General features: G+C 36.4%; 1 protein-coding gene across 7 annotated transcripts in view; it reads right to left on the bottom strand.

The window, feature by feature from the left end:
* COL19A1 (collagen type XIX alpha 1 chain) overlaps positions 1 to 20,137 on the bottom strand; it is a 188,055-nt gene that overhangs the window by 89,320 nt on the left and 78,598 nt on the right. For all 7 annotated transcript variants that reach the window (XM_042016401.1, XM_042016398.1, XM_042016402.1 and 4 more), the window contains 3 exons: positions 10,536 to 10,589; positions 2,618 to 2,671; positions 1,888 to 1,923 (listed from right to left, as the gene is read on the bottom strand). In XM_042016401.1, coding sequence (XP_041872335.1) covers positions 1,888 to 1,923; positions 2,618 to 2,671; positions 10,536 to 10,589 — 144 coding nt within the window. The remainder of the gene's footprint in view (positions 1 to 1,887; positions 1,924 to 2,617; positions 2,672 to 10,535; positions 10,590 to 20,137) is intronic.

Here is a 20,137-nt window from a genome sequence, read left to right as displayed (position 1 = left end):
GATATCAGGAAATAGTTTTCCACCCAGAGGGAGGTTCGGTGCTGGAACGGGCTCCCCAGGGCAGTGGTCACAGCACCAGCCTGACAAAGTTCAAAGAGCTTTTGGACAGTGCTCTCAGGCACATGGTGTGACTCTTGGGGATGGTCTTGTGCAGGGCAGGGAGCTGGACTTGATGATCCTTGTGGGTCCCTTTCAACTCAGCATTTTCTATGATTCTTGATATCATATTACTGACGCCTGAGTATGATTCTTAGGAAAGCTAAGTGTCTACGACAGCAACTTAAGACAATGAACACATTAAAAAAAGAGACTTAACTTACTCAGGTACTTCTGTCAGAACAGATGTACTAATTTTCCCATAATTTATTAAAAAATGCTCAAAAAACTTGTTCTATGGTCTTCGAGCTCACACAAAATAGATATCCTCAGATTTTTTCCTGTCTTGTCTTCAGACATATCCAATTCCTATTTTTGTGATCCTTTCAAGGCCTGTAAGAATCTGTCTAAAGCAAGACATATTCCAATGCATCTACTACAGTAAAATTGCAGGTTATTAATAATATTTTAATAATATATTAACTCTTCCAACACACAGTTTGTATATTCAAGAACTTAAGGGCATGAATGGACCTGTTTACCTCTAGCAAGACATGAACTACAGCAAAGAGTCACTGACTTTGGGACACAATACTAACTTCTTCCCAGGAAGTCGAGATACAGGATATTAGATTTCATAATCCAAAAAACAAGTACTCTAAAACATGGCAACTTAATTTTGAAACCTTAAGAGTAGAATTTATCTTTATCATATGGATTTCTGTTACACCCTTCATGTTTGTAAGATCTAATGGAGATCCTTGGTGCTACAGTGTTGGAAATTAAGAGAGGGAAAAGACAATGTATAATCATTTACACTATGAATGACAGTTCTTTTGAAATTTATTTAGGATTACATTGGTAATATGAATAGTATAGATACAGTTCATAACACTGAGTCTGGGAGAAGAGCTATTTATGTTGTGAAACTACAGCCTGGGAATTTAGAAGCTTATGTCTCTTTTTTTTTTTTTTCATTTTTGCCACCCTCTTTTGCACCACTTTGAATTGTTTTTACCCAAATAGACTGTTCTGAATGGAACTGCTTTTCATCTCAGCTCATAAGCAATATCACTAGAATTCAGACAGGATTTATTACTTTTATGAAGCAAACAAGGCATGGCCTGGAGAGTTTTGGGAACACTTTTCTTCAGGCTTTGTACATGCTTGGGGCCTGGTTCATTGCAAGGAAATTAAGAACATTTTCTACCATCACCAGCAGTATCTCACTAGAATACAATACATGAGTCAGTCCTATTTTCTGGTGTACCAGAACCTCAGAAAAAAACTGTTAAATCCACACTTAAGATGTCTTTCCTTGATACTTAAAAAACACCTAATCATCATGTCTGACCTCATAACTTCTTTTCTTTTTTTCAATAAATCACTTGAAAGCGAATACATGAATTAATGACCAAATTAGTGACACAGTCTGATACAATACCCTAAAAGCACTGATTGTTTTTGCAAGCTTTAACTGAAAATTACTTTTCCCTAAAAATAACAAGGGAATTCTTTCACTTTAACAAACTTATACTCTTTATACATGGAATAAACAAGATAATATCCTTGCTAGCATTTGGTAGGACACAAGATGTTTTAAACCTGCTTATTTTTTTTATATTTACAGAATTCCCTTCATAAGTCATATAGAAAATGTGGAGGCACTCAGAAGAAAGGGACTTGACTTTTAGGTTTATTAGTGGAAGTATTTACATTGCAAAAAAGTGAAAAACATGCAGCATTTCTTAGGGATTTTCTTTTGGCTGATTTTGCTTTACATGTACTCACACTCAAGGCAGCCGGTCCTGGAGGTCCTGCATCTCCCTAGTTAAAACAGGAGAGGAAGTAAACCAACAATCTCTTTAGTTATATATATTTAACCTCTAGACCTTTTAGAGAATATGCAGCACTGCAGAAGTAATTTCAGTACAATCATCAAACAAGCTGATTATGAAAATATGTGAGTAAAGTGATATTCTTCTCCAGTAATGGCATAGATATACACAGTTCACCACAGGTTAAAAGGAAAAAAAATCCCAGGCCTCTGCACAAATGAATCACAGCTTAAAAAAAGCAGTCCTTCAAAACACATTTCCATATGTCAAGTTACAAGCTGCAGCTTACATGCACAAGGTGGCCGCTGAGGTCAGTGTGACAGCTCGCATATGTAAAGACATCTGACTGTGTAAATATTCACAGAATTAGGTCACTGAGGTACAAATCCCATCTGAGACCTGAGACCTTCAGGTTTAGCTCATGGGAGCAAATTAGTGCACACAGAGAGCAATTCAGAACACCAAATTTAGGCTCCTGCTCAGAACCCCTTTTAAAATTCGTTGTGATAAAGGGTGCTTGTCTTTTGCATTTACAGTTAGCCTGTGCTCCTATCCTTCAACCCTTAAGTTGCACAAATGGCAGCAGTGGGTGTTTGCCACGCATAGTTATGGCAACGTGTTCAAAACGTAAGAATATCATGCACACTCACATATACATACAACTCCATAGATTTAAAAGGTACCTTTTCTCCTTTTGGACCAGCCACACCAGGACTACCAGGATCACCTTTTAGTCCCTGGGCAAGAAGAAAAATGCATATTTGTTGTCATCTGTGAAAAATGTTGGACAAAATCCTGTAGCACTGTGAATTAGTATATAGTAAACAAATAGGCCTTAAAATTCTATCATATTATTAGTACTTTCTCAAAATTCCTTATTTTCATTATTTTGTGAACAGACAAACATCCATCAAAGACTGCATGTGTCTTCAACCCATAATTAAACATTCAAAGCCAATGTACTTTATTGTGCCCCATTATGGTAAGTAGTGAGTAGAAATGCAAAGTTCCTTGCAGTCCCAGTAGGTTTGTGTCTTGCATGGCCAACAAAGATAAAATGGAATACTACAGGGAGTGCTAGTACATTCACTTGAAAGCTGCTAAAATTGGGAAAGAGGCAGAGGTGGACAGAGAACTTCAGATTTTACATTTCAAGTAGCAGTGCTGAACTGGTGAGCTCCAGGAAGGTACAGCTCAGAGCTGCTGCACATCTTCCAACACTCATTTTCACCAGTGCTCAAAAAGGCAATTAGAGAAGTAATTGATTCCTTCATGCCTCCTTCTTACTTCTGCCTTCAACTGGGGAAGCAAAGAGTACTGCCTAGACTTACACATTACATACACAGCCATTTATTTCATGCTCACAGGATCAGAGTGGTTTGGGTTGGAACGCGCTTCTAAAGATCATCTGGTTCAACCTCCCCTGCAGCAAGCAAGGACATTGTCAATGGGATCAGGTTGCTCAGAGCCCTATCCAACCCAATCTTGAATGTTTCCAGGGATGGGACATCTACAGCCTCTCTGAGAAACCTTTTCCTGTTTCCATGTTTTCACCACTTTCATTGTAAAGTATTTCCTACTTACACCTAGTCTGAATCTACCCTCTACAATTACACAACTCTTCCACTAAGAAGTTCTCACCAGAAGCACCCAAAACCCCCTGTAAAATGTCTTTAGTACCCAGCTCACAATCTTTGTTGTCTTCTCCTTGCTGAAAAACAAATGGAAAAATGACAAGTTTCAAAATATGCCCAGCAAATTCAAGCCATTCTACAGCAATGAATGAACTTTATTCTCATGCTGGAACAACCTACCAAGAATTCATTTTCATTTAAGCTGAGAGATTTGTCTTGTACCTTCCCTCTGACCACTGCTTTAGTGGCATGAGAGACTGTGTACATTGAAAGTCAGAGACACCTCTACAAGTTCAAAAATTTTACTTAGAAATGAAATGGCGACAATGTAGTCAATACAAGACCCAATCATAATGAGACACTCCACAAGTAGGCCACCATCATTATTATTCTGAAGGTTCAATAGGTCAAGGATAGAAAAGATTCATTTACATCTGAATTAGGGTTTACAAACTAAAGTTCTTCCAGCTCCCTTTTTGTCCTTGCAAACTCTCTTCCTCAGTTTGCAATTATTAGGAAGATAGAGACAACTGGCATGAAAATGGTAACTAACATCTGTGCCTTGGTGGGTACAGAAACATGAAATCAGTGAGTGTTCTAAATACTGCGTATTTGTGCAACTTCACTTCCTGCTAAAATTACATTAATTCACCATCTGGAAGGAACATCATTTAGAACTATATGAGCATTTAAGTACCCACTTTGGATTAAATTTGTGGTTGTTGTAAATACCCCTGATTTAGCTTTGATTTGTTCTTTATTAAGCTTGCCAAATATGTAATAGTTAAATCAGAAGTAGTTTTGCTGTTTGAACTTAAAAATTGTAATAGGCAGATGGATTCAAAAACCAAGCCAAAAAATTGCTTTCTTTTTACAATCTGCATATTTATGACATAGCTTTAATATTGTCTCCATTTGCTACATTTTACTATCCACCTCGTTCTGAAAGACTGCATAAAACACAAATAATCCATATTCTTAATGCCATTTTAGGGATTTTTCAGGTATGCAAACTGTGTGGATTTGGCTCAAAATCAATACTAACAAATCAGCAGTGGAACAATAGTTATGAGTTTAGGAATGAGCTCTTAGGCTGTATGTTTACAGAAGACAAAAGATAAGGCAAAAAAAAATTCTGCAACTCACAGATGGTGACATATATCTGTGTGTCTCTACTGAATAGAAAAGGCAACTGCAGATGAAAGATACTGAGCCCAAGCCACACACTGTCAAACTACGAACCTTATTTTTTCCTAATTGCTGTGTTTAAAGCTTTTAGTAATGTTCCTGCTAGAGCACCTCAGTGAGGTGTGCAGTCTGACAGCTACTGCAGAGATGACAACCACAGCAATTGACCTCAAATAAAAAGAACAAGGGGAAACTACTTGTTTTACAAGAAACCTCACAGTGTTTGAAGGATTTTTAAGGACCCAGTGTTACAGACCCATTTTAAGTATTTCTGGTTCTCCTACACATTATAAATGCATTTAAAAATATTATAATCTTAATAAGTTCCAGACACAGTCAATGTTTGCAAAAAACACATCTGGGACTGCACCATGCCTATTTATCCCCACAGTCACCCTTTTTAAGCTGTTGAGAGGTTTAGCTGCTGCTCACAGTCCCTGAAATGCCATAAGAATTAAGAATTCCCATGCCAAGTCAAATCTGTATCCACTTTTAGCACAGTACAGTAGGGTATCCTGTCTCTGGCAGAGACCAGAACAGGATGCTTCAGTAAGATGAATGTGGTTATCTAAACAGATATAATTTGGATGATTTTAGACCAAGCCTTAAGTTAGAAAAGCTTATTTTCTGCAATGTTTTAGGAGAACAAGGTCAGCTTTGAAAAGAAATAAATTTCTATTGATCTAAGGAGTCTGTGACCAGATTTGCCAGAAATTCAAGAACAGGTTAAAAATTCCAGCAGCTCTCATAACAGAAAGTACTCTCATAACAGTAAATTAATTGAGTATTGAATTCTATCCCAGTCTAATTCTAGCTTTTTGGGACCAATATAATAATATACATTTGTGAGTTCATGAACAGTCATCAGCTGATGCATTTTCTCCTCTAAAAGGACTACAGCTTGGTCTTTTTACAGGTCACAATAAACTTACATTATGGTTCCTCCATTTTTTGGAAGCCAAAATGTAAAGTAAGCATTAGAATATGTATGTATAAGGCCAATTGAAAGCTAACAAGATAACAACACTGGAAATAGCAGAAATGAGAAGTGTTCTATATACATATATAAAATAAGACTGATAACTGTAATACAATTTTCAATCAACAGGGAAATTACTGGAACAACTGTATCACAAATACCAGTAAGGGTGTGAATTGGGGGTCACTGGGGGAAAGATTAAATTAGAGGCAGAGGGGATGACAATGGTATTTCTTCTGGTGGAATAAAAGAAAAACAGATAAAACAGGTAAAATGTACCACCAGCTGACACCAGGTACATTTCTCAACAAAAAAATGCAAAGATCAGCTGTAGCCCAACCAGAAGACTCCAGCAGTTCCTAGCAGGAGCCAAATGTTGTCTACTGGAATTGCACCTATTTGTACAGCATAAACTATGCTGCACGCATGTGGCATCAGAAAATGCAGTAAAATTGCAATAATATTTTTAGGAGAACAGGTTTTCAACTCTAAAAGATGCCTTTTGGGGAAGACATAATTCGTTATTTGCAATTCCTTGGTGTTCATTAGAGTAATCTGGTTCAATGTCACATCAGGTTGAAATCTCCTAGAACAATACATATTATCTAATGTACAGAAAAACCAGTACACAGCTCAACGCTCTAATCAACAATGTGCAACCACATTATTATAGGTCAGGTCAGTTATCTCTACTGAGTAACATAACTTGGAAATACTCTAAGCACTAAGAACAGTAGTACATTTTCTTCACACAGCAACCTTTAAATCTAAATTAACAACAGCTTCAAAGTCAGCTGTCCAATGCCAACCTGTACATGTTGGGATAACTCTTCTAATTTAGCACAGTGCTTTCATATCTCCAAACAGTATACTTTTTTCGGTTGATGTCTCACGTACTTCTAAGTACTGCCACTGCTCTTTTCTCATTAATGGAATTCCAAAACTTTAAATAGGTACACTACTAGAATTTACTGGACCCTAAATACTATCTACTATCTCCTAATACTTTTGTTCCTAATAGAATTCCCGGACTCTCAATATAAACAAATATCATCACCAACTTCATTTTTTCAAGAAATAGGATTCTTCCCTTCCTATCCACATATTTCCTTGCAATGCTAATACTAAGAGAGTTCAAGATTAGACAGACAGGCTCTGAGAGTGTGAAGGTAAACAACTATTACTATTATATCAAGACACTGCATCCCTTTAAAAACGTTCATACTTCTGTTTACCTTTTCTCACAAACATAAAAATAAAAAAGGTCTAATGTTTTCCATCTTTCCATTGAAAACCAGAGATTCTTTTATTGCTTACTGAACTTTAGAGGTCCATCCTTTGACATCAGGCATGTAGAGAATAACATTTTATGTAGGAAAGTTTTAGAAAAGCCACTTATGGTATTACCTTCCCCAGCAAGAGAAATAAAAATAACTAGTTAAACACTTGGTTTAGTGTACATACTAGATTTTAATTTTGGTTTGTTTTACTTTTTTTTTACCACTTACAAGAAAGACACTATTCCTCTACTAGCTATGCATGACACATGATGACAGATAGGATAAAAATTGCTGTTTTGACTTACTTTTTGCTGAAGGATTTAATTTATGTTGGCAAAATAGTAATTGACAGTATCCCATGGCATTCATTCCTACCTGCACCAGTGATCACAAAAAAACCATGACTCAAGAAGAGTCTAAAAGTTTCAGTGATAAAGATTTTCTTTTCGTTTCAGTTCAACAGGCAGACATATGGATACAACAGAGAACTTATTCCACAGATAGCTCTGTGGATATTTATATTGTAAATTTGTCCTTACTCCACACAGGCTATGAGTGCTTTTATCAGAGTTTTTTTCAGATAGTGTGTCTATGAAGCTGCATTTGTTACAATGATAAAAATGACAGCACTATTACAGAATCACAGAATCATTAAGGTTGGAAAAGGTTTCCAAGATCATCGAGTCTAACCTTTCACTGATAACCACCTTGTCAACTAGACCAGACAATTCGTAACTCCTTGGTTACAAAAGCAGACAGACAGGTCTCACACCCAAATGTAAAACAAAATATCCAAAAGAATGGTGAAGGGAAACAACATATTAAAAAAATTGCAGGATTTTAGTGGCAGCAGTGTGGCACCTTAGTTTAATGTCAAGTAGCTAAAAGAATCTCAAGGGATGAAAGAGATACTACTCAAGCAAACTAGCTGTTCATCCTATAAAAGCAAATACCTGCTTATGGACGTGGATATGTACTACAGGAAGACTATATTAGTAACATATTAAGTTATTTATAACTACTCCGTAAGAAACTAAAAACAATGGCAATCACGTTAGGAGTATTTATAGTAAGTATTCATGTTGTCAGATGGATTTTGAATAATGTCCCTGGCTGGGACATGGCATTGTAGATCTTGGCTCAGATTACTGGAGACATAAACTGGGAGATGTGCAGAACGGTTAAATATATTCACAGTTCCCGCCTTGAAACCTGGTTCTCAATGAGATTAACTGAGCCAGTTAGCACAACCAGTGAGAGAAAGGGGAGTTAAAACTTTCTAGGTACATCATCATTACAGCCTAGTCTCCAAATCAGGTCTGGCTTCCCCTCTGTCATGCTACTTCTTTCTAGCAAGAACTTTCTGTACAGCTAAGAAAACACAAGTAGCAACAGCAAGCAAAAGTTTTCTGTGACACCTACTTTTCTGATTTTGATTAAAATACATTCAAATATGTTTCTACCATTTGTTCAAGATAAAACGTTCAGTCATCATCTTCAAGTTCTTGTGAGGATGGAAACCCTCACTCCCCCAGGCAGAGACAACAGCTGCCAGCAGGCAATGTCACTAGATTTAAGTGTTTTCAGGCTTTCTTTCCACAGAACTGCAGATTATACCAATGTAAGTAGATTAACTTGATTATTTCAGAAATATCAGATGTTACATTTCTGTTTGCAAAACAAGTTAGAGAGACACTGATAGCAACCAAGAGTCAATGATACACAGTGCTGTAAATTTAAAGACTGGCATCTCCATGCACAGTGAAAACTGAATACAAAGCATTTTATATAAGTGTTGTTAAAAAGGAATTATATGTGCATGCAAACAATACAGCGTTATACTGCCATGTGCAGTTTTAATTCTGTTTTAATGTTTTAATGACAGTTCCCATAGTAATAATAATCTACCATTTACTGACACATTGCAACAGTTCAGTAAATATTTAAAAATATGAATGTTCAGTATTTTTCACTTTCATAGTGCCACTATGTTGAATATGTCCTAGAGTTAATCAGATACTTGGTATACCTTACTCTTCCTAAAAGGTTGATGGAACAAGATCTCATGTAGTAAAGGAGATCATGTAAGACCAACACAGAAATGTCACCAGAGCTATGGAAAGAAACACAGATGTATTTTTTCCATGCTGTCAGCATATATGCATGCATGACAGAAGTATACGGTTCACCTTTACAGACAGGCAGGCTACTAGAGAATACCTCTTTGAATACCTAAATGTAGTTTCAGCTTAGTACATAGTGTATGTTGTCACATGATGGACATCCACTATTACTTAAAAATAGCCTGATTTACCCAGCATTAAATTATAATTACCTAAAACAGGCAAAATATTTTTATGGTTACTGTTTTTTATGGTTGCATAGAAAGCCAGGTGATGTAAAAAGTGTCATAATTATGTAGTCTGTTTTAACTGCATTTTCAGTAGATCCAGCTAGACCGCCATAGTATTTTTGTGTTAAATGCTGATACTTTTATTCTTTTGGAAAAGGTGTTAATAAAGCATTGCTAAATTTTTTTTCCAAATCCTATATCTGGATTCTAGTCTTAATGTCAGTCATTTCCCATCTGTGAGATGCTGTCTGCGTTCAATGGCAATGCTATGCAACTGGAGAGCCAGGAGTATCCAGCATTAAAACCTAAAGCCAGGGTAACCCCCATCGAGGTCAAGAGAGAGGAGGACGGGAAGAAGGTATAAAGCAAACAGCTTGCTTGACTTTATTGTTATGGGTTTTTAAAACTTGCTTTTTGAAATCATGCTGATTGTCTATTTTAGTATTTCATCGAATAAAGAAATCTGCTTTTTTGCCCTCTCATCTTGGTTTCATATATACAGAAATAAATGAAAATTTAAAAATAGGCAAAAGTAAAGTTTATGTTATGGTCATTCCTATAGTGCAGGCTCAGGTTCAAACTTGAAAGTGAACTCAATCATTAGTATTATCCAGTATTTTTAGATACAGATTTATGCTACCTTAAATGTGGGCCAGTCCAATTAACTAAGTAGGTAGTGAAATCTGGCAGTGAAAATAAAAAGTTAAATTTTGATTCTATCACAAGAAACAGATGGCACAGTGAGTGACCCACCCAGGAATGGCTAACAGCTTGTGTATTTTATTTTTCAGAAACCAAAACTACCAAATCATAGTTTTACCCTGCCTCCAAAAATATCTTCTTTTCCAGCAGATTATCTAATAAGGAATGATTCTCATCCATATTATGTTTAATCCCAATGCTTGTTTCAGTTTATCTCATGAGTCATCAGCAGAAACATCATGGAATGTACCAGCTCCTTATCCACAGCCCTCCTTACACGATGTGCTAAGACCTCCTCAGTCAAATGAATGCAACTCTTCTTCCCCTATCATCTTGTGGATGTTAAATCTCCAGGCATACATAATTTCTAAATCCATCACTCTCCTTACATAGTGTCTGAATTACATTTCTTAACCGTTCACCCAGAAGTTTGTAACTTGACTGTTTCATTATTGTTCCGTTTACCTCAGTTCCAGGAAGGCCTTCTGGTCCTGGTTCTCCTTTATCTCCTTTTTCACCCTAAAAGAATGAATATTTATTTTATTATATATACTCGAGGCAAATACTAACCACTATTTTTTTTAACAGGAAAAATATTTTACCATTCTGGTCTGTTCTACATATACATTCCTGGCTGCACAAGCCAAACTATTTCTTACATTACAACAGAAATTCTTTCCAAATAAATTTCACTGAAAAATGTCTAGCACTCTGATAGGTGAAGTTCCCTGTACTTCATAGTGTCATTGAACATCCATAAAACCTCACCACATTAGAAGAACATTCTTGTTTCTTGCTCTGTTTCAAGAACATGGTGGTGAAACAGAAATTTACACTAGGGAACAGCTTAGCTTTTGAAAATCTTAATATTACTTTTTTTTCATTCTGAGACTCAGTTTTGTTATCAGATGCTTAAAGTAAGTGTTTGTTTAAAAAGTCCTCAATATTATTATTTGTCTTTGACTCATACTGGTATATGGTTCACTATTTGCACTTGAAAAATGGAAATAACTTTTATTCTGAAAGTTTTCTTACAAGTATGAATATGAACAACATTAATCAAAAGAAAAAAAAATGGTGGGAAGGTTCCTTCAGAATTGACTATAGCTGGTTCCTGAATTTTTTTATGAAACACTGACTACAAAACACAATAATCTTTGTCGAATACATGAAAGAATTCAGTTCCGTATTAACTCTAAGGACCATGCTATTCTAGTTAAGACATATTTCATCAAAGTGAATAAAACACACCTGCTAAAGAAGCATAATTTAAGGGAAAATATCTTCCAGAAGCAACAAGCCCAAAGAGCTCTGTAATTGCACCTGTCTTCAAATCAAGTTTGTCAAATCAAAATAAATAATCATAACATAATTCTGATAGAAGTGCGAGGACTGACTTAATTAGAGTCCAAGTTCTTCATATAAACCAAAGAAAACAAAGAGTTCACTGAATTTCCATTTTCTGCAGCGGACTAAATTTGTCTGAGCAGAACCTATTCATTAGATCAGCATCGTCTTCATAATTCTGTTAGGTAAAAGGCACTGAGCTGAGATCATTCAACTAACTCCATTTGTGACACCACCCTGATTCAGAGCTATTCCTCCCATGGCAAACAACTGAAGCCTACTAACAAATTAGCTGCAGCAAACTGTGAATTTAATAATCCCACTCACAAGATGGCTTTGCTGGTTCATTGTTTCCATTTTAATACATCCTGTTGATAAGAAACTTAATGCGACACATCAGCTTGAATTATATTGTTAAGGTTTTCCCTCAAGTATTCCCTTTCTTGCTGGCCAACCACCCCCGAAAGAGCCCTGCCAGATAAATCTGTGCATTTACTGCAAAGTTCAAATGACACCAAGCAGTTATAGGAATTTAACACTTATTATTTTAGTATGTTTCAACTACGGAGTCCTCTTTGTTCTATGGATTAAGACTGGTTGAGATAGTAATTTTCTTTCACTGTCAGTTTAAAAAAACCCCTCAGTTGAAATCCCAGGCGTACTATTCTTTTTTAAATAGCTCACTTAAACTTTTAGAAGAACTGCAAAAATAACATTTTACTTTTCATCACTGTGACATACTGAACATTTAATACTGCTTTCAGGATATTTCAACTAGTATCAATTACACCGTTACAATCTTGCAACAGTTATAAAGGTACATTCATATATTTGACATAATATCTCCTGAATATATTTCTAGAAGATTTACAAGTCAACCCAATTTATGGAGTTGGTTTTTTTCTTCTATGGCTTGTGTATCTGCTTTCACACTTCAAGAAAAAATGATGCACATATATACAGATTTGCTTCAGAAGTGGTAGTATCCGGTAAATGCCTTGATATATAGGTGGAAACCTAAGGTAAAAGTATCTTGTCACAATTTGTTATGCAACATCTACGTGGACATAGGAAGCTAAACAGAGAGCCTAACTAAAAGATGACCGTCCCCTCACCCTCACTTATCATTTGCCTTGATGTGAGATGAACAGGATGTGTTGGTGAACGTGCCCTTTCTTCTACAGCAGGCAGACAGTAACTTCAAAATGCCGCCAGGCAGCTCTGGACACATACAAGTGCGGCTGGTGAACGTGGGAAAGAAAGAAACCCCCCATTCCTTATGATTTACACAATATTTGGATTTAAGATGTTTCTCAGTTTCTTTGACAAAATGATAAAAAGCACCCCTTGTTAATGAACCTTGGACCTCTGCAGAGTCCCTGGCTTTCTGCCAGGTATGCAACTTTACTATGAACATATTCTGATTTTTTAATGGACTACACGATTTGCACTTGCCAAGCCTGTCGTATGGAATGTCCGTGTTCTCTGTGAAGCCAGAATTCAAACCAAACATAGGTCCAATTTTAACAATTTATTCTCACAAAAACTGAGCCAAGTCATGCTATTTCTGTCTTTATGAAGCACACTATACTGCATAATTAACAGCTTCAAATCTAGTCGATTTGCAGAATTGCTAAAGCCACTCTGCAGTGTAGAGGAGGCTGTTAATAATCGACATTGTGGCTTTGTGGTGATGTACCTTACAGATTAACAAAAGAAGAGAAAAATGTGTTAATGTTGTTTCATATGAAACGCTCCTCTCTGCTTATGCTACATTCAGATGAGACAATTAAAGACTATTGCAAAAACAATATGACAAAACTCCGAAAGCTTCAAGTCTTTTTTATTAGTTAACTAAAACTAACCCAATATAATACTGAATTGTTTGTGTTTCTTTGGGTGAATTCTGCATTCCATTACCCCAATGGAACAAGAGGATGGGGTTGCTCCAGAATAACTGCTGGGAGGGATTCAGTCTGCTGTGTGTAATAGAGGATGCACTGAATTCAGTGATAATCTTCCTTAATTACAGCCAGGGGTACATCCACAGCCTCTGCAAGATGACAGTACCAGCTTCCAACTCACTTGTCCACTTTTAAGATTGCCACATTTTCCTTGCGCACTATTTCCCTCACGGCAAAGAAATATCTGTGGAAATACAATATATTATACCTCAAAATTGACCTAAAAAGATAAAGATTTTTCTGCAACACTGCCCTATTAATGATACCAGGAATTCCTTGTATCATTTTTTGGAAGAATTTTAAAGTGCCATTGTCAACACTTGCTGAACTACTCTCCAAAGTACACAAGCTATATAGTACCACTAAGTCAGTGCAGATACTTTCTAAATTTTAACCTCTGAATCTCCATGATTTTACCTACATATATTTAAGAGAGTTACGACTTGGTTTTTTTTTAATACTTTTTGCTGTTATGCCATAGCTCTGTCTCAGCAGAATGCTCTACATGAGTTTTATTTTCTTGTGACCACTTCTCCATAGCTTCTTTTAAACTGATCTCAGCTGATAATAATGCTTATTGATTTTTCTTGAGTAAGTTAAGAATTAAAAAAATCTACATCTTCGGTTAAAAAACCTCAACCTTTGTTTCTTTCTGATTTTCTGATAGATGTCTGAAGAGCTGGGGTTATGAAAAGTTCCACCACAATAATACTCTTACTGCCTGACCTGTAAATCTTCCACAGAATATGGAATGGTATGCTTTAGGAAAGTGGCAGTACACAGGGTGAAGCATCTCAGGACTGCTGAGACACTGTACCATTTAAAAGGAGTGGAAAGCAAGGCAAACTAATGATTTTGACTCAGTTCAGACTGAGAGGTACTATGCAAGGAAACATAAGAGTGACGCAAGAAGTTCATTTCCAAACAGGCTGTAACCCTGTAGCACATAAGAGTATTTCCTAAGCAGGAAAGAGACAGCATAATACATTGCAGAAATATACTTCCTATTACTAGAAAATGAAAATCAACAGTGATGATCAGGTCACCTGGAAGCCTGTGTCTTCCCAAGCCCATATATTTAGGGTACTCAGACAAGGCAATACATCAGGTGATCACAAAGCTTTATAGAGATCAGACAGCTCAGTCGATACACTTCTCAAGAAACAATGACCAAAAACATTCCAATTCCAAACCATGCCATTGTTGTCTTATGAGAGAGTCCTTAACAAGTGTTACGCCGCCTGAACCTACTGGATACCGTGTTGGGAGAAAGATCTTTCCTTCCTGCTTTTTTTACTTGGCCTTTTTTACACAGAATGTTTATAATACTGTAAATATTCACAATGCCTAATTACTGCTTGGTGTCACGTGTCACATTCCTAAGCAAGCTCTAAGCATTTCTAACCAGAGAGGCCGTATAAAGGCAAAGTACCACTTCAACTAAAGGCAAAACCTTAGGCACAGAACAATGTGAATCTAGGCCAGACAAAGGCTCCGAAGCAGCACCGATGAATTGCCTCATTCTGTCAGCAGGAATGAGGCAGCCATCCATTTTTATTCTTTGTAGAAAAACCTTGCAACATGAATCTAATTGACCCAAAAATTATTTGGATCAATTATAACTGCAACAAAAAAAACCAACACAAAAAATCCCAACTCAAACCCCAAATCCAATAAAAGTTTCAATGTAGTGCTCTCCAAATGGAGAAATCCAATGCACAGACAACAAGAATAACCCCTGCAGCACTACTGCAGAAAAAGTATCTGGGTAATGATCTAAAATTAGAATGACTTTGCCTTAACTGTAGATTTTCCTTGAGAATGCTCTAAGCAGACTTGTCTTCCTGTGGATGAAGCAGATATAACCCTGAATACTCTTCCAGGATAACATTTCCTCCCAACTGCTCCTGGGTTCTGCTATGATTGCTCTCTCTTGAAAAATGTGTCAAACTCACATGTCAAAATAGTTTTAGTTTTTCTTAGGATGATGTCCTTGCTAAGGAAAGATTACAGTGTTTGCAGAAGGTCTTAAGGAGTCAAAAATCTCTCATTTAATAAACAAAGTATATTTTTTTCATGAAGGTGTTGAAATACAGACAAACATTAATACAAATGCCAATAATATACAAAATAACAATATTACCCAGAAGTTTGCTCTGTCCACGAGCCATTACTGCCAAGCACAGTGATTGGATAGTATGAGTTCAGAGATACAGAACAGCAAAATAAAAATTAAACCAAATAATTCAGACAAAACAGGAATACACTGATAAACCTACTCTGAAGAGCTAGCAACCTCTTCAGATTGATGGACTGTATCCACATTCATTCAAGTAATTTAGGCATACATTCCTTTTTCATACGTTCTTCATGAAAGTTCAACTCTCCCATTGCAACATCCACAAACACTGATTTCTAAAACAGTTTATTAATTCCATGGCACCCTGACAGGCAATAAAGTGTCCTCAGTCACTGTCTTGTTGCAAACTTTTATAACATAGCCTACAGAACTATGATTGAGAACTAAACCTTAAGTAATATCCAATTCTATTATTTCACATCTAGAAAATGCCACAGCAAGGCTACCAGCAATGACTTATTGAAAACACAAGTGAACAGTCCTATGATCTCTTAATGTGTTCCTTACAGAATCTCATCTTGGTTCTTATCTTCAGTGTAACCCTATCTTGTGGAAATCTAAGAGATTGTCTAACATTCCACAGTGCTGATCAGAGCTCTTAAAGGTCATTAATGAAATGAATACTAAAAGGGATTAAGATGTTCTGTGGTAAGTGGAAAAAATAAGATACACAGAACACCTTTTCATCTAAGAGACTTGTTTGGGTAAAAGAAATGTAAAGACCCAACTTTATCCTTCTGGGTAATAGATATTAGCCAGCACAAGAAGAAAAAATAGTGAGATTTTGGCTAACTCTTGCTTGCTACAATGTATGCAAATCTAATCAAAATCTCACATTCAGTGTGTTTTTCAATAATAAACGTCCCAACATAAATAATTAATGTCCTAATCATGCTTAAGAGGTTCACACTGGCTTTTCTTTCTGCCACATGAAATGAAGACTTTGTGTTTTGCAAACTTTGCTTTGCATGCTATCCTGCCATGGCCCATGCTGTCACTACCATTTCAATTTCTTTTTCTTTTCTTTCAAGCCTTTCAATGTCAAGGGGAAAAATACTAACAAAATCAACAATCAAAACTCCACTCTTCATGGTAATTATTTTATCATAAACTCCCAGATCTAACTTGAAAGAAAAATTCTTGACCCAAGAATAAAGTTTTATTCATAGAAATAAGAAAATCAGTACAACCTAACGCATGAGCTATCTAAAAGCAGTTTCAGTCTCCTAGATAATATGTATTCCTAACATTCACTTGAATATATTAATACTCTCTTCAGAAAGTATCATCAGTCAAGTGCAATGTTTTTGTAAGGAAGAGTCACTAAACTTTTTCATGGTGACCTTCATTTGCAAATGCTACTTGGTATTTCATGCAGAGGCTTTAGTGGATGTAAACAGCTTTCTAACATAACTCCCTAGAAAGACCCAGAATATATTTTAAAAACTCAAAAACCCCATCATTCTGAATAGTACTGGATATCCTATTCTTTACTCACTTCATATAGCTGAGTTCTACAATAAATTCTACACACGGAATACCATTCCAGTTTAAAAATTGGTGTACTGCATATAATTTATTGTGCTATACCTTTCCTCATAATCCAAAAGCAAAAAGGCTTTCCAAAATATAAAGAGTCCTGAATTCAGTCAGACAACTCATACATGCATCTTTCCATGCAGAGACCATACAGGGAACACTCATGGTCCAGTTTTCCTCTCCTTCTACTGTGTCTCTGGCTAATCTCATCTGCAAATATAAAATCAACAATCATTTCTATGAGTCATCAGTTATATCCAGACCTGACTCCTCGCCAAGAGCGTGCCTTAACTTTCCAGTACCTCATATCTAATCTATGTTTGAATAGTTTGAAATATTTCTTTCAACATTTTTAACTTGAGAAAGCTTCCTCTTTCTGTCCCTGTAAAAAACACTGGTTCTATTGGTGAGCAAGAACTGGAATTATCTTGAAGTGTGTCTCTCAGATACCAACCACATCCAGACCATAGACAAAATATTTTTCATCCCTCTACACAGCTTCTACTTTGACCCAGGCTTTTTTCACAAATAGGCTCTCACCTACCTGTTAGGAATGCCATGGCTAAAACTCTGTTCATCATTTATCTTCTCCTGTGATGGTTCTCATGCACACACACTTAAATACCAGGACATCTAAGTGCAAAACTCAGTGCACAGCTTGGCATTAGAAGGCTTACATGAGGTCATACCATTCATCCCCATTCAATAATCACTCCCTTCAACCCAATTCCTCTTTAGTGTTATGAACACTGCACAATGGGTGTAGCATCATTTTTCATACTATTTTTTTTTAATTAGCCAGCCAGGTCTGGTTGTTCTGTCTTAATTCTTACATTTTAATTATAATAACCCTTGGATTAAATAAATGGTTGACTCTGTCTTTATACATTGCCTAACACAAGGGACTCATAATACATGTCTCAATTTGCACAAATACCTGAGCTATTACAGAGTTTTGTTCTTATATCACTCAAGAACAAAACTAATAGCTGAATTTGGCTCTAAGTTTCCCCTCACCAAACTCCTCAGTAATTTTAAACTTAAGTATCTTGTGTATCTATCAATAGATTAAAACCTCAAAAGAAAAAACTGTCTCATTTAATGAGCAGATTATTTTTCCATTTCTTAAGTAAATACTAGAAATAGATTTGACTTTCAGCTACAATTGTTTAAAATTCTATCTGCCTTTTAGTGGGGAGGTTTCTGTTTATACCGGGTTAGTGTTAGTGTTGAATGAAGATTTTTCCGTAGGAGGAATAAACTAGTTTCTTTTCAGGGCTTGCCTCCCAAGGCAACCGAAAGCCAATCTGTTCTTGACAGCAGTTGACAAATAGTACTGCTTTCACAGAACACAGTATTTTTCAGACACACATGCTTTCATGGTTTTGGCAGGGTATTGCTATTGTTATTTATACTCTAAAAGATGTTCTGCAGATGGTTAAAGCTGCGTCAAGTGTTTGCACAAGCTGATGGACTGCTACATCTCTTCTGCCAAAGGCTGCACCTCTAGCTTTATTTGTCACATGACAGCCAGAATAATAGCCTATTCTGTAGCTGTGACTATTAACCATGTTCATCAGGCCCACACAGACAGCAGTATCAGTTATCTATATTTTCTTAGACTACAATGAGTAGTTTATTGAGGTCATAGAAATGCATGCTTTAGAGCAGGAAACTGGTGTTTCAATAAAGCTCCCACAAACCCTGGTACAGTCTAAAGACATGGTATATTCAACCCCTGATGGATATTTATTTGAGGTGGAGAGTTGATCTGTGTTAAAAATAAACACACCCTGCTCAGTCAGACTTCACTAAGGTCAGTTCAAAATATAATTAGAAAAGTAGGAAATTTCTGCCTTTTGCACAAACCTTAGTAAACAGAGATTTAAGGCAGGACGTTTTCCCTCCTTTTGAGAGGATCAAAATCAACAGCTCCCACTTTCCTGGCAACTGTCCATACAAACAGCCCACATTGGTTTTATGGGTACCATCTATAGAAATATTTATATTTCTCTTCTAGCTGAACCACTGTGCAGCAAGGTGCAAAAAATCAATGGGTCTAGAACAAATAGGTGGGACAATATTCTGCAGCCTACTGAATGGGAACAATTTTCTTTACAAAGGTCATCCTAGGAAATCTGAACTGTATTTACTGTCCAGCTACCAACAACAGAAGGAGTTTAACTTACTGTTAGCCTTCAATAAGTACGTAAAACTGAAAAGGGCACATGGATAAAGCCTTTTTCTTTATCTGTGCACAATATGTACTGGCCTTACTATACCAAGATCAGTGATATGCTCCCTGCAGACATCTAAGACAACTCAGTCACCTACTTTTCATCTGCTGTCACAGAAACTACCAGCAGCTGTTGCAAATTAGTTGCTCTTCTAGGCCAGCTTCTTTGGCTTCTTAAACTAAAATTTAACAATACACAAAGATGATGAATGAGCACACTGTATAAAGTAGCATCATAAAGCTGCTGATTGGGTTAGCTAAATTAGCACAGCCTTCTGTACAATTTACCATTCTTGAACTTTTGTGCAGATCCTTTGTAACAGCCTTAATACCCTTGACTTCCGTGTCATGTTATGTCATATCAGGTCTTCTTCAAAGTATTTTTTACTTATGCTCATATGAGATAGACTGTGGCACAAAAGAAATGATTTATGGAGAAAATGGCACAGAATACTAGACGTTAACACTGTATTTTGTTGGAGTTATTCCAAACCTACACTGAAGTAGCTTTAGTCTGGTTTCATGAATTCATTAGCCATTAGCAATTGCAGCACCCTAGGCTTGTTCCCAAAGTTTATCTTTCAGTGTAGCTTCATCCAAAAGTAATCATACTGTTCTTTTCCAACCCAAAAAGTCATCTGTATGGATCTGCAGCACCTTTTAGTCACTAAAAGATGCCTATTCTTCTGAAATACATTGGTTGCTGAAGAATAGCCACATACCAGTCTGAAGAAACAGAATCTGCAGGGTTATAAACGCAGTAAACAGAGGCATTTTTGGTCTAAACAGTTCCCTGACTTGTTTATTTTACTAGGAATCACACAAACAGTTGCAACAGCAG

The sequence above is a fragment of the Corvus kubaryi genome, unplaced genomic scaffold, assembly GCF_017639235.1.
Source record: "Corvus kubaryi isolate FWS band 111438036 unplaced genomic scaffold, C.kubaryi_AGA036_p1.0 split3-73, whole genome shotgun sequence".
NCBI classification, from domain to species: Eukaryota; Metazoa; Chordata; class Aves; order Passeriformes; family Corvidae; genus Corvus; species Corvus kubaryi.
The sequence above is the reverse complement of the archived record's forward strand: the minus strand, read 5'-3'. Positions and strand labels throughout refer to the sequence as shown.